At 35.0% G+C, this 14,610-nt stretch overlaps 1 protein-coding gene across 1 annotated transcript; it reads left to right on the top strand.

The window, feature by feature from the left end:
* Positions 1-6,996: 6,996 nt before the first annotated feature.
* Positions 6,997-9,132, top strand: LOC147486800 (putative E3 ubiquitin-protein ligase RHC2A). Its single transcript, XM_086572173.1, has one exon. It carries the CDS (start codon positions 7,483-7,485, stop codon positions 8,737-8,739), a length of 1,257 nt encoding a protein of 418 aa, XP_086428299.1. The 5' UTR covers positions 6,997-7,482; the 3' UTR covers positions 8,740-9,132.
* The last annotated feature ends 5,478 nt before the right edge of the window (positions 9,133-14,610 follow it).

Below are 14,610 nucleotides of genomic sequence, written 5' to 3'. Positions count from 1 at the left end.
TTCAAACTAAATTGTAGAAAATGGATTTTCATAGTGGTGAGATATCTTTATTTTTTTTTTGCTGAATGATGACTTCTCAAATATATGAATGACGACCACTTTAAAGTATATAAAGACATTAAATCAAATGTAGCTAGCAGTGAAACTCAAAAGTAACAACAATCAAATTGTGTGAGATGTAAAATCTTAAGACCATTGACCAGTATATTAAATGAAAAATCTTGAGGCTTATAAATGACTAAATTTACACCAAGAATTAAGACTTAGTTCTTAGCTCTTAAGTTGGGATAATAAAGAGGGGATGATTTTATATAGTGTTAATGGCTGCTCTTCATGAGTAAGAAGATGCCTACGTATCCAGTACTGTGTTAGTGAAACTTGAATCAAGCCACACGTAGTTTATAGTCATTGAGAGTGAACATCAAGTGTGACACGTGTACTAATGAGTACAGATGCGCGGTCAAGATGGATGACATGTGCCTGTGAGAGGCATGTGGATAGCAATTGTAGGTATAACAACCCTAATTTTTAAACAACATAAATTACATTATTTGAATTGAAAATAACTATTATATTATGAAGTCAAGCTTGTTCTAGAATTTGGTTGGTTGTTGTTGATTTTTCAAAATTGTTTTTACTTGAATTATTTGTTAGAACTTGTGTGGGTATTTTAGAATTATTTTTGGGCTTGAAAATATTGTTAAAATGTACCCATTCATATAGGTATGGACCTTGGGTGTTTTTAGACCCATTTGAGACCCATATGTTAACTTAAACAGACTTAAAATATTGAATAAACAATACATGCGAATTTCCTCTGTAAAAATCTCATTATTCAAAAACAAAACCCTAGCCTCCATTAAAAAGAATATTTTTGATTGAAAGAAATAAAAAAAAAAGGGAAGAAGAAGAAAAGGGATTGGAGAAAAGGAAGCATATATGGGTATTCTTTTGCAAATTCAATTTTAGGTGAGTAGTCTAAACCTTATTTTCATATAATTGATTTATTACTATGGTTTAGATTAGTTGCATATTTAATTCTCTATAATGATATAGAACTTTGAGATCGAAATTATTTGTTTAATCAGAGACTTTCGATATATTGAGTTACTGACACCAAAAGTTTAGCTTTGATATATAGGTGTTGTTACGTTCAGGAGTACTTGTATACGGTAGTGAGTAAACCATGTGTTTATTGATTGATTGGTAGTATTATATAGACTTGCAGCTGTTTTGAATGATGTGAAGTCATTGGATTAATATTATAGAGTTTTGATTTTCAGAATTTCAGAACTGTTCTTAGTAATTTAAGCATATAAAATTCGTTTTTGATTTTTTTTTATATGAATCCAACGCCTGTCTACTGTAGACACGCATATCTACAACTTTCGTGTTTTATAAAATTTCATATCTAGTCGTTTTGCATACTGAAATTTAAGTTGAAGTCTGGCGCAGAAACTGGTACGAAAACTGAGCAGTCTGAAGTAATAAAATCATATAAAATAAAATATTTACTCTTTTGTGTTGATTCCAAAACCATTAGAATCTAGACTTATAGAGGTACAACCTCATACTTTGACCCGAGTTCATACTCGTGTTTAAGATTATGAAAACTGACTTCAATATATGATAATTGTTTGTGCACATTGTAGGAAGTGTATAGGACAATATACTTCGTAGATTTGTGGGAAACCAAAACCTAATGAAACCTTAGAGATTCATTTACCCGATGTAGTGAGCCTCACTTAATTTGGATGAGTGACGGAAAAGATATGACCTTGAGAATTCTATGCGTCAGAAATTCTATTCGTCAGAAAATAGTTTTCTACATAAGGTTTGATCACAAATTGCATAAAGCTAGGGGGAGAGTTAGAGTTTTTGTAAAACATGAAAATGTGAGTTTTATAAGTCTTCTTTCTAAGTCAATTGGCCTCGTCATATTCCGAGGTCTGTGGTGGTAGATATAATGCCTGGAAGTTTGGTTGACAGAAAATAGTGCATCAGAAATCAGTTTCTGTGCACTGTGTTCAAGTCCAATTTTAAAATAGTTAGGTTGAGAGTTAGTATTTTTATAAAACATAAAAGAGTAAGATCTGGAAGTCTGATTTCTATTCCAATCGGCCTCATCACATTCGAAGTCCCGTGGAATTAATTATGACGTTTGGAAGTTTGACTGCCAGAAATCAGTTTCTTCGCACTATGTTCGAGCCTAGTTTTGGCACACTTAGAATGAGATTGAGTATTTTTGTAAAACATAAAAAAGTAAGTTCCTTGTGTTAGCATTTCAACACAGAAAGCCTTGGATATTTGGATACCTGTGGAAAGAGTTGTGTCATTCAAAAGATAGTCCATCAGAAATCTAGTTTGCTAAAATTAGGATTTTTACCGTTTTCAACCTAAGTTTTCTTTTAGATGGGCAGAGGTTGGGACTTCGAGTTCTACATGAAAAAGTATATCTACATACCTTAGTTTCTAAATAATTAAGTTACATGTCATTTGGATGAATGTAGGAAAAGCTATAGCATTGACTATGTGGCTGATAAGAACTACGAAGGCTTGATTTCAATCTTGAAAGATTTGGATACGTAGGCAGCTTTGAGTAAAAGTGCAGCCACTATACTACACTATATTATATATTAGTTATTAGTTATTAGTTATTGTCATAATTAACTATATGTGTACAATGTTAGTACTTAATTGTGTACGTGATTGTGGTAGTTTAAAATGTATTCACGAGACATTTAACTAATGTGTTATTTCTGATTGAACCTTTTGATATTTATGATTTATATAATGGATAATGAGGTGAGTTGATTGGTTATTGTGTTTAAAATCTTTATTAATGATTCTATTGCTTGAGACGATGTATATTTTATAATATAATGAAAATATTATAATAACTGAGAACTCTTGAGTATTAAAATCCAGTGTAAAAGTGTCCGGTAAAAATTTAATGTGTCGCCCACATCTTTAGATCTCTCCAAGCCTCTTTGATGAAAAGAAAAGAAATGAAATGTTTATGACTAATGATGTCATGTGAAAAGCCGCCTTAGAGAGGAACTAAGGCATTCGCCTTGCGGGCTGGCTGTATTTCTTGAATGTACGGGAATGTAGGTGGGTATTCCTTGAATGTGGTAGGAATGACCCAAGGTATTTATTGAATGTGCCATGAATGACCTGTTAGTGTTATGATGGATATTCCTTGAATGTGGCGAGAATGACCCAAGGTATTCATTGAATGTGCCATGAATGACCTGTTAGTGTTATGATGGGTATTCCTTAAATGTGGCGGGAATGACCCAATGTATTCATTGAATGTGTCATGAATGACCTGATATTTTGTTATGCCCAAAAAAAGCTTTGTGATTGTGTGTATGAGAAGCCCAGAGATGACTATGACTCACAAGTTACGAGTTTACAAGATGAAAATATGTTTCTTAGAGGCGATATCCCCGCTTGGGACATATGTCTTGTAGTGGTACTCGGTGTGAGTGTGGCACACAGATATGTGTTATTTAGCAAATATGCGTAGTGCAAATCGTGGAGTAGGAACTAAAGGTTGGGCTGTGTCTTTTAATGAAAGAGTCAACGAGATAATTAATAATCAAAGTAAAATATTGATTTTACGTGTGATGGAGTTATTGCATATGAATATTTATATATTATGATGTATATGATTTCTTATGAGAAATATTTATGTGATTTGTGTGAGTTGATACTCACGAGGGATGAATGTACTCCCTGGTTGTGATTCTTCTCGTTCTCATAAATAGACGAGTGGTTTTAAAGAAAAATATTGACTTTATGTATGAGTGAATTATTGGATATGATTGGTTGTGTATTATAATATGATACATATGATTTCTTACAAAAGAATGTAAATATTGTTAACGTGATATAATTGATACGGTGGGGTGATATATTATGTTAGATTGTATATTCTCATGGTTATGGTGAGAGAAATAGATGTACGAATTAAATGTTTAGGTTTGGGAAACCTAACTTTGTTTTGCAGGAGGGTAGGACTTAATGATATTTTGTGCAGGGACGATGTCCTACCCTTATACAGCAGTGGATATTGGTAAGATTTAATTCAATTACTAAGTTATTATAATGAGTTAATATAATGGATGACTTGCTTGGGAAGAAACTATGCCGGTTGAAATGACGGAACTACCTGTCTTCCAAGCTGAGAATGGTTAAGTTATGAGTACATATAAAGTGTTGTTTGAATAATTAAAGTATGAAACTATTTTATATTTTTAGTCTTACTCATACCAGCAAATTCAATTTGCTGACCCATGGTTGCTTTGTTTTGCAACGTGGGTGTGTTTTTGGGAACATAGATGGTGGAATGCAGCGGATGAAGACGCTTAATTGTGATTCACTCTTGGAGTCTTACTGGTATAAGTTTTATGAAGTATAAAGTCTTGATTTGAAACAGATGTAATAGAGTGGTTTAGTAAATTCTTGAATTTGTACATTAAGAGTTGTTCGTTTGGTTTTAATTTTGATATCATATTTTAATATCATGGTTGATAATGGGTTATTAGAGTTTTGTTTCATCCTGGATTTTCAGAAAATGGAATAGGGTGTGGATAATTCCCTATTTTTAATTTTCTGGAAATTTGGGATTGTGACAGTAGGTCTATCTGAGTTGGCATTGGTTGTAATAATGATGTTTTCCATAATGATGGTGGATGGCGCATGTATTACGGCGGAAAAGGGGCTTAAAGATAAGTTGCTGGTTGATGACAGTAGTATGTGATGATGTCACGAGATGAAATCGAATAATGAGTCACTGAGTTGTTGAGTATGCGAATGTTCTAAAATAGCGAGTGTGATGGGTGTTCACATGTGACTGATGGAATGTCCCTAATAAGGCCATCCTACAAATAAATATTTTAAAGCTTGTAAAACAAGTATTTTGAGTGGAAGTTTCCATGCGTGTGTTTCATATTTGTGATTCATGCGCCAGTCAACGTCGAGAAAGGAAATAAAGCAAAGCAAGAAAAAAGAATCGCACAAAAAGGATTGTTGAAAAAATAAAAAGAGCATAAAAAAGTGTGGGAAGTGGGAACCCTATGTAACGTGTATTCTCTTTTCATGAAATATCTAAAGAGAACAAACATAATCCTTTTTCTAACTTTTTCCCGTAAAGAAATTACAAAGAACCCAATGCTTACTGGACAAATCATTAGTATTGGTATTAGAGGGTAATGTTAATAGGGATTGCCGGATTGGTAATCTTAGTATTAATTAGAGGGTAATGTTAGCTCCATTATTGGACATCTAGCTTATTTATAATGGTTTTAATACCAAAGTATGGAATCAATCATAAATACTCCATTTTGGACGTCTTCTGGTAAATGTTACAATTAATTTAAGATCTCACAAAATTAAACGGTACCATTCATTCACACAATCAAGATTGCACTAGTCAAGAAATTTTGTCCCAACTCCTAATTGGTCCATTACCAATATCGCCTATCTAAAGAAGACAAATTGTCCATCACATTATTCACATACAACTTAGTTAGCTGCTTGCCTTTTCCTTCTTCCTAACATGGGGGAATCTAAACTTTATGTCTTTATTACTGGAACAAGGTAAGATTTGCATGCGTTCGAAGGAGATGCTTTCTTTTGTAGGTACACTTAACGTGTCACTAACCTTTTAAATTTCTCCTCAACGAGCTAGGTAACATGAAACGCATGTATAAAAAGCAATAATACAAGCATAATCTTTCCAAATATATACATCATGAATCATATGCTACCACTTATCAGTCATAATTACGAATTCTAATGAGCACATTTGTTTGGTTGATGACGACGTGTTATCTGATGCTTCACTCATTTTATTATATTTTGCTTTCGTGAGTCAAGCGCCTTATTAATCTTTTTCAAGCTGCTAATTCTGTGATTTATTTTTCTTGTATTTCGCATTGAGAGTGACTGGGCACACGGTTTGTAATTAGATTCTCAGTCAAAGAAAGAAATAGAGGATAGGGAGATAGGGCGGATTACCCATTTTGACATCTTGTGTTTCGTGGGCCACAAGTATATATCCCTCAACCTCTTTCATGTTTGTTCAATTGTTTGTGTTTAAGAGTTTTTATTATCTTACTAAATTACCAAAAATTCTCCAACCTAGTCGAAAAAACACTGTTTAGAGATCAGGTAGCAGATATTGACATGTTCGATTTAAATACAATGTTTTGGCAATTATTTTCCCAATTTTCGCTTTGATGATCAATTGAATTTTGCTTATATACTGCTCAATCGGAAATTCAAAGTTCTAATTTGTTGGACGATATTGGTATTTTGAGCCTTGGTCACGGTATCCTCATCTGCGTGTTATTTTCCTAAGAGAAAAACAAATCACGATTTTCGTAGCAGAGGTTTTTACTGCTTTTAGCACCCTTCTGCTAAATGCTAATTATGAACCAATTTGAATAAGTTCTTAATTTGTTCGCTATAGATGAACTTTAGCAGTAAATAGCAGAATATGATTACATAGTTGTCATTTGTCAAAGTGAATACACTAAATAAATCAGCAAGTTCGACTTAATTTATGGTAAACCAATACAGCAGATTCAAATATTCAACTCAGTTTTATCGATTTCAAATGAGAGACTAGTGAACATTACTCAATGAATTTATTACACCTTAGTTTTTTTTCACTCTACTCATTGGTTGTCATTTGTCAACAAATATTGGCTGTAGCAGCAATTCAGGAAATAATTTTCATAACACACAGTAATACAGTATCTATCTTAACTTAGGTACATTAGTTTTCATACTAAAATTGCTAAATGCACTGAAAAAACAAAAATGTAAAATCAAAACATTAGTTGAAACTTAAACATCAACATATATATAGTGAACGAAATTTAACGACAAATTGGATTAAGACTACAGATATGGAGCCATTGAGGACAGTGATATCACTTGATATGTCTAGATCAAGATTGTGAAAAACACCGAAACCACACACACATTATTAAATTCTCACAATTTAAGACCTTCACAGAAAAGTCATGGACTTATTTTAAGCATACGAAAGAAATCACGCACGTTCTTACACTGTCATTAAATTTCATTTCACATTTCCAACCCAAATTCCAGCCCATTTCCTTGCAATTACAAAGTTGACAAATACGACCCATCCAAAAAATAAAACGTACCCAAATTTTAACTCCGTTAAGTAAAACAGAAAATGCCACATCAAAGCGTCAATCCCACGCTGTTATTAAATCCCCCAACAACGCGCTTTCGCCGTTTACTTTATAACGTTCACATTTCTATCTCTTTCCTCATTTCTCATTTCTTCATTTTCCCCAAATCACAAAATTCCCCAATTTGAGTTTTCATTCAAATTAGGGTTTATTCTGAATTGATCGAAAGTTAAATAAAATTGAAGTGTTGGTGTTTGAGATTTATTCAATTCAAGTGAAAAAGATTCGATCTTTGTAGTTATTAATGGATTCAATGGGTTCAAATTCATCACACTGGTGTTATAGTTGTAGTAGATTTGTTAGAATATTGGAATCAGATTCATCTTCAATTGTTTGTTCAAATTGTCAAGGTGGATTTGTTGAAGAAATCGAAAACCCACCTCCCACTAGATCTATTACAACAGCAAGAAATGATCTTGATTCATCACAACCGAGAAGAAGAAGATTTCCAGCTGCAGCTATGTACATGCTTGGAGGTGGGGGTGCAAATAACAGACCCAATTCAGATCTTAGCAACAACAATAATCCCGGGTTTCGTAGTAGTCGTAGAAGGAACGGTGGAGATCGTTCGCCTTTTAATCCAGTTATTGTACTCCGTGGACCATCAGATAATAATAATAATAACGTGGAAAGAGAAAGGGGGAGTTTTGAATTGTATTACGATGATGGAGCTGGTTCTGGTTTACAACCATTGCCAGCTAGTATGTCTGATTTCTTGATGGGGTCTGGTTTTGATAGGTTATTAGATCAGTTAGCTCAAATTGAAATAAATGGTGTAGGTGGGAATGGTAGATGTGAACATCCACCAGCTTCTAAAGCTGCTATTGAGTCTATGCCTACAGTTGAGATTGTAGGGACTCATATTATGATGGATTCTCATTGTGCTGTTTGTAAAGAAGCTTTTGAACTTGGTACTGATGCACGAGAAATGCCTTGTAAGCATATTTATCATTCTGATTGTATTTTGCCTTGGCTTTCTTTACGCAATTCTTGTCCCGTTTGTCGACATGAATTACCCGCTGCTGTTACTACTGATGTGGGGAATGTGAGGACTGGGAGTTCACCTGTTTCTGATGGGAGTACTACTGAGAATGAGATTCCGTCTCCAGTGCAAGCTGAAGACGATGCGGTTGGGTTGACGATATGGAGATTACCTGGAGGTGGGTTTGCTGTTGGGAGGTTTTCGGGAGGTAGACGTGCGGCGGAGAGGGAGTTGCCAGTTGTTTATACTGAAATGGATGGGGATTTTAATAATGGGGGTGCGCCGAGACGGATATCTTGGACTTCTAGGGGTAGTAGAAGTAATGAGAGTGGTGGGTTTGGTGGATTCTTTCGGAACTTTGTGTCGTTTTTTAGAAGGAATAGAACCTCTTCATCGAATTCCATATCTGAGTCGAGGACTACTAGGAGAAGTCAATCCAGTTCAGTTTTGGGGAGAGCGTCGAGGAGGCAAAATAGAGCTTGGCCATTGGTGAATAGTAGTGCGATGTCGAGATGGTAATGATAGTTCTTCTACTGAATGAATTGTAAAATGAATAGTTTTACTCAATGTAAATAGAAGCAATGAGGAAGAAATGCGGTTTACACTTGGAAGGCGTCAGAATTTCAATTGATAAGCAGAGACGGTTTTTGCGTAGAATTCTGGAGAGAGTTGGAAAGTGTGGTGGAAAAGAGTACGAAGGAGAAGATGTAGCTCCAAATGGCATTTGGCAAATGGGAAGGTACATTCCCCGTGTATCGACTGTGCCTGCTATCGCCATGGTTCCAATCATTCATTAGTTTTGCCGCAAATACCTTCTGTATGGATTTAATTTCCTTTTTTTATTTTCTCCATTTGTAATATGTTCGTAGCTTTTGTTGGTTATATCTCTTTTAAGGTCTTTTACTTGCAAAAGTTTTGAGTTGTATTGATCTTCTGAAGCTTGGATGCACAATTATTTCTTGATTTACTATTATGGATGTGCTAAACGTATGTGCCAGATAAGAGAGAAGGAAAACATATAAATGCTATAGGTTTAAATGTTTAATTATTGAGGGTGTACCATGTTTCCTTCTACCATGTGATGGCTTCCTCAAACTGCTCATTTGTTTTCAAACAATCATCTCTGTCTAGCATTACTTTTTAAGGTGCTTTTCCTGCAATTTTTTTTGTGGGTAATAGATCATTAAGGAAACAAAGTATAAATTGGATATGTTATTAAAATGTCTTAATAGAATGTGAGGATTATACCTTCATGGTCCTTCTAAAGAAATCATTGTACAGTTACCCATGTGTAAATTTGCACATAGAAAGTCAGCTGGGCTGGGAAGATTAGGTTTTTTCTTCATGCATGGATCCTTTTCTCCAGAACAACTTGGAAAAGAACAGAGAAATCACAACACTTTTTAAACCTTAAGATATCATAACTATGTAAAGTTTGTATGTAAAGCTAATATATGCTGCATTCTATACCCCATGCTTTTACACCATCCAAAAGGTAGTACAAAACAATATTCGTATTCCTACAATGGGGTTTGTTTTGCTTTTAAAAAAGCTTCCACTCAAATAAAAGTAATTGTGTAAGATTTTTCATAGTTTCTAGACAAAATCCATAGAGGTAAAAGACTCTGAGCTACTGGAGTCATGAGACTAGCTAAAGAAGATGGACAGAGGGAAATTTATGCTTTGTGTAGTTGGGTGGATGTGTGGTTAGCTCTGAGGATGAACCCTCATCAAGTTAGGTTAATGGCTCAGTTGTAAATTTGGTAGTTTTACAGAAAATTAAACAACTGATATGACAGCATTATGCTTAGTTTCTGCACTATCTATCTTGGAGTTTGTATTAGCCTATTAGGCATATAAAGTTATAAACCAGGACTGATTTAACAATCAATTTATTTACTGTTAGTTTTGTATTTTTTGTGGACCAGAGCTTCAATCAATTATCTATGTTTATAATGTGTAACTTAGTTTAGAAGTGTGTCTGAAGAATGTTGAAAACATAATGTGGAAACAGGGGAAAAAATTGCAGAATTTATTAGGATACAATATTTTAAAGTATAAATAGATAACCTTTTTGCTGAGCTTAAAAAGAAGTTGATCTTTGTTTCTCTGAAGGACAATGAATAGCTGAAAATATAGTGAAACAAACAAGAAGGCAAAAAAACTCAACAGGATTATAAAGTACAGATATTCAAAATTATTAGGGTGGACATATAGTATATAAATTACATCGACTTGATTGTGTGTATCAGAATGCTATCAGTACTGAATTTTAGTGTTTTTAATCTTTCTTTACATGAACATTTGCCAATGAAAGTTGATATAAAGCAGAGACTGTCGGTCGTGTTACACTCTTTGTTAGGGTAGATCTGATATTGTTAGTGTTCTAAAAAACGCTAGGTGGTAGTCGGGCGGTGGGAGAGCGCCTAGGCCTTCTAGGCAGTGCCTAGACGGGCTAGGCACTAGGTGGTTTTTTTTCCTAATATATATAGTAATACACACATATACTACAAGAAATGAAGAAAATCATTTACCATAACTCAAAAAATAAACACAAACAAAGATACTTATTACAAAAATGCGTAATAGTTGAGGAATATTGACTTCATATAAAAACATACTCTTTGTTATAGTGGCATATAATTTACATTAGACTTAAGTCTTTTAAACTCATTCAAATCTTAAGCCTACACGGGCCTTTATTTTTCAACATTTAATCATTCAAAAAAAAAAACTTGATTGGACCGCCTAGAGGCCGCCTAAACCCGCCAGACCTGCCTAGTTGGTCCTCCGATTTTTTAAATGACTAGGGCCTAGGCGAGTCGGTTGGGCACCGCCTAGCGCCTAGGCGGCCACCTAGACCGATTCTTAGAACAGTGGATATTGTAGGTAGGATTCCTCGGTGCTAAAAGTCGTGGTTTGATGGAGACAAAGTTCTATCCAAATTGTGCAACCACTGATTAACTAGTAGTAGAAGTTCTTATGGAAATTAAATCTTTACACCACTCATTTGACAGTGCCGTGACTGGGGGCTTCCAACAAGACACTTCCATACCCTTTTTTGGCTGACACAGCTAATTTGTAATTTGAACCAGAATCTTTCGCATTATACCTTTTGTAATGTTAGAAATCATTCACAGTCGAGGATGAGTACAATAAGATACTTAAAGAGTAGTCACTATCTTCAAAACATAAACTCCCTAACTGATCAGTGATGTGCAGTCGGACTAGAGCCTGTGGTGGGAAGGAGTGAGTTAAAGTGGTCTGAGTCGATATATCCTGACCAGCCTGCACAATGTGCTACTGGTGCAGGCGTGAGCCTTACCAGTTACTAAGATAGGAGATTGGTACTGTCCCCAGTGTCGGTACGGAGATATAACACCTAATCTTAAACATAATCTTTTTCACATGATCTTGAAGACGGTGGGAGTTGAGTCATGCTGGGTTTTCTTCTATTTGGCTACTTTCAATGTCTGTATGTGTCAAATTCTTTGAAGACCTTATCCTAAGCCCGTATAGGTTAAGGAAGTTTTCAAATACATCAAGTGAACACCGAGCACTGACATTTAGTAAATGTTTGGAATGGATTCTGAGGTTCGTTAGGTATGTCATTTCTCTGTCTTATTGGGATACATGATTAGCTTTATTTCTCCTTTGTCTTTCTGATAGGTGAAATATACGCTAACAGCAGCCCCCTCTAGTTCTCTAAAAACATAAGGTACTAATGTAGCTAAAAATAATCTATGTTGACGGCCAATGGTGCCTCACATATCTCTCTCTTTCCCCAAGAGGCTCTTGTGCAGTTGCTCACCCGCCGAGAAAGGACTTTTCTTGAAACTGTACCATTTGCAATGGTTTATCTGTTGTGGTGTACATAATTCATATTACAGCAGTAATCCTTTCTTACTTTTCCGAGTTTGGAGTGTAACCTTTGTTAGATAACCTTATATATCTTTGTCCATTTAAAAGGTGTCTGCTGCAGATTTGATGTTTTATATAAGTGCGCCACCAAAAAACTCTCTGATGGCAAATGACTGGAATTGCTTGGCTTGTATCATGTCAACTTCTCCAAAATTTCTCTGTAAGGTACTCTTTATTTGGTAGGGATTTTTCTGCTGAAACAATAGTAATACTGCAAAGTCGTCTGTATATACATAACTTTTTTCTTTGCTAATCTTTGTTTTATCTGTTTGAAGGTCTTTACTTGAAATAAATTTCGAGTTATCTAATCTTCTGAAGATTGAGAGAAAAACAATATATGTCTTCGTTTTCTATGTTTGTGGATGTGTCAAACTGTCTCACCTTTCTCTTAGGGTTGGTTTTCTCCAAAATTTGATGGTTGCATAATTAAAATTTTATTATTGCTAATGAAGAAGAAAGTTGAGAGAGAAAGGAGAGAGAAAAGAGAGTTCGGTTTAGTTAGTTTTTGGCTTTCAGCCTTCTCTCACACTTCTTATATAGGAAAATAGTCTGTTTACAATATGGAAAACCTCTCTAAGAACTCTAGCATATATATATATATATATCATTTAGGAAACCAGAAAATGAATTAGATCTGTATTTGAAATGGCTTACAAATTTAGAATGTGAGGTTCCAACTCAATGGCCTTGGAAGATTAGTACAGTACAACTCGACCCTCCCAGTTTTAACACATCTGGTTCATTCAAACTTGAGATGATTTCATGAAGGTGGTTGTGCCTGGTTCTACTGACCCTTGGCTATTCTGGAAAGTTGTGTGTCAAATGCTTTGAGGCATTGTTCATAGTTCCTGATGAGGTAAGGAAGCTCTCAAATAGATCGGTGGCATGAACAAACACAGAAACAGAAATTTAGTAAGTGTGTGGAAAAAGTAGTTGGGTACTCAGGTTCATAGATACATCATTTCCATTCAATCTAAACTGTATACATAATTAGCACACTGCTCTCTCTCTCTCTCTTTCTTAAGGAGTGTTCCTTAAGGGAGCTTCAATCTACAATAATTATGTCATGTGGTATGCAAAACTGTTATTGCAGTCGTAAATCCTTTTTTTACTACTTTTCTAAGTTGAGTGTCTAGCCTTGTTTAAGGACCTTATATTAATGTCCATGCTCAAGATTCTTCTGCTTTCAGATTTTAAATGTATGATGAAAGTGGCATAAAAGAACTTCTGATCCTGAAATGACAGGATGACCCTGGGCTGAATATTGTCAGCTCATCTAAAGTTTCTCTTGAAGGTACTCTTTTTTTTTTAATATGGGATTTATAGTTAAGATATAATTAAATTTTGCTTGAATTTGTTAGGTATCTTATTTTTCCGAGGATTGTGCTGTTTTCTTCTCATTTTTTGCCCCTCAATCTTTCTCATTGTGTAAAGTAGGATGAATGGTGATTTACTTTGGTGTGTGAAACAGTTTGTGCATAAGTTTGTGTCTATTCCAATGAACTGTCTGGAGTTTGGTCTCTATTCCAAACAATTTCACTCTTTGGTTGAACATGATTGAAAGTGAAAGTGACTTTGGGTTGGCTGAAGACAGACATGATTTTCTTCTATGGTAAATGCTTAGAGAGAATACACTGTCCTTATTTTTATAATAAGCCAGTGCCTGAATGGATCCCTACTTTTCATTATTGCAGAGATGGGAATAATAACATGGAAAGGGTCCCTTCTTTTACAAAAAAGCGAAATGGGCGTTCTGAGTATGTTTTAGTATAGACGTTATGCATAACCGGATTTGGGTAACTTAAGGAGGTGCTTATAGTGGTACTAGATGTCAGTGGTACATGCCATCAGTTACCGGTTTCCAGTTGCCACATTTTAGTCCCATGACAGAATCACTTGTTTCCATGAAATTGAAGATTAAGGCCATTTTAATTTGCTAGAATGTTGAGTTCCGTTTAAGACATCACAACCTTGATGGCCACGATTGAAGGGACTGATTTTGAGGAAAGCATTAAGCAAGTTTGAGAATCCTTTGTTGCATGTGGTAGTGGCTTTCAAGTAACACAAGTCTGTGCCTTTTGCAGATATCTGCAATGAACTAGTTATTATATTATTCTTAATCCAGGCCATTGGTTTCTTAGTTTATATACGTAGTATTGGTTGGGTTCACAAACCGCTGGCTGTACTTTTAGGGACAGAAGAACATCCATAGTGGAACTAGTAAATTTGTCCTAAAATGTGACTCTGTAGTGCTATCGATCAAGAGTAGGGGAATAGAATATATGGCTTCGCCTGCATGTCAGGCTAAATTATCTTCCAATGATCTGCAGATCATACCATCTGTAGTGGAAGAAACCGTTGAAAAATGCAAGGGTTCACTCTGTATGTTATGTTACAGTTAAGAATTGAATTTATGTGTATTGAATAGGTGGCAGAAAAGGTAAGACGCTTTGAAGGATTGACGATTAT

This window comes from Coptis chinensis, chromosome 7 (assembly GCF_015680905.1).
Source record: "Coptis chinensis isolate HL-2020 chromosome 7, ASM1568090v1, whole genome shotgun sequence".
Lineage (NCBI taxonomy): Eukaryota > Viridiplantae > Streptophyta > Magnoliopsida > Ranunculales > Ranunculaceae > Coptis > Coptis chinensis.
This window is presented reverse-complemented; position numbering and strand designations above follow the sequence as displayed.

Excerpts from the sequence above, each read along its gene's own strand:
- LOC147486800 (XM_086572173.1), top strand. The coding sequence starts at position 7,483 with ATGGATTCAATGGGTTCAAATTCATCACACTGGTGTTATAGTTGTAGT.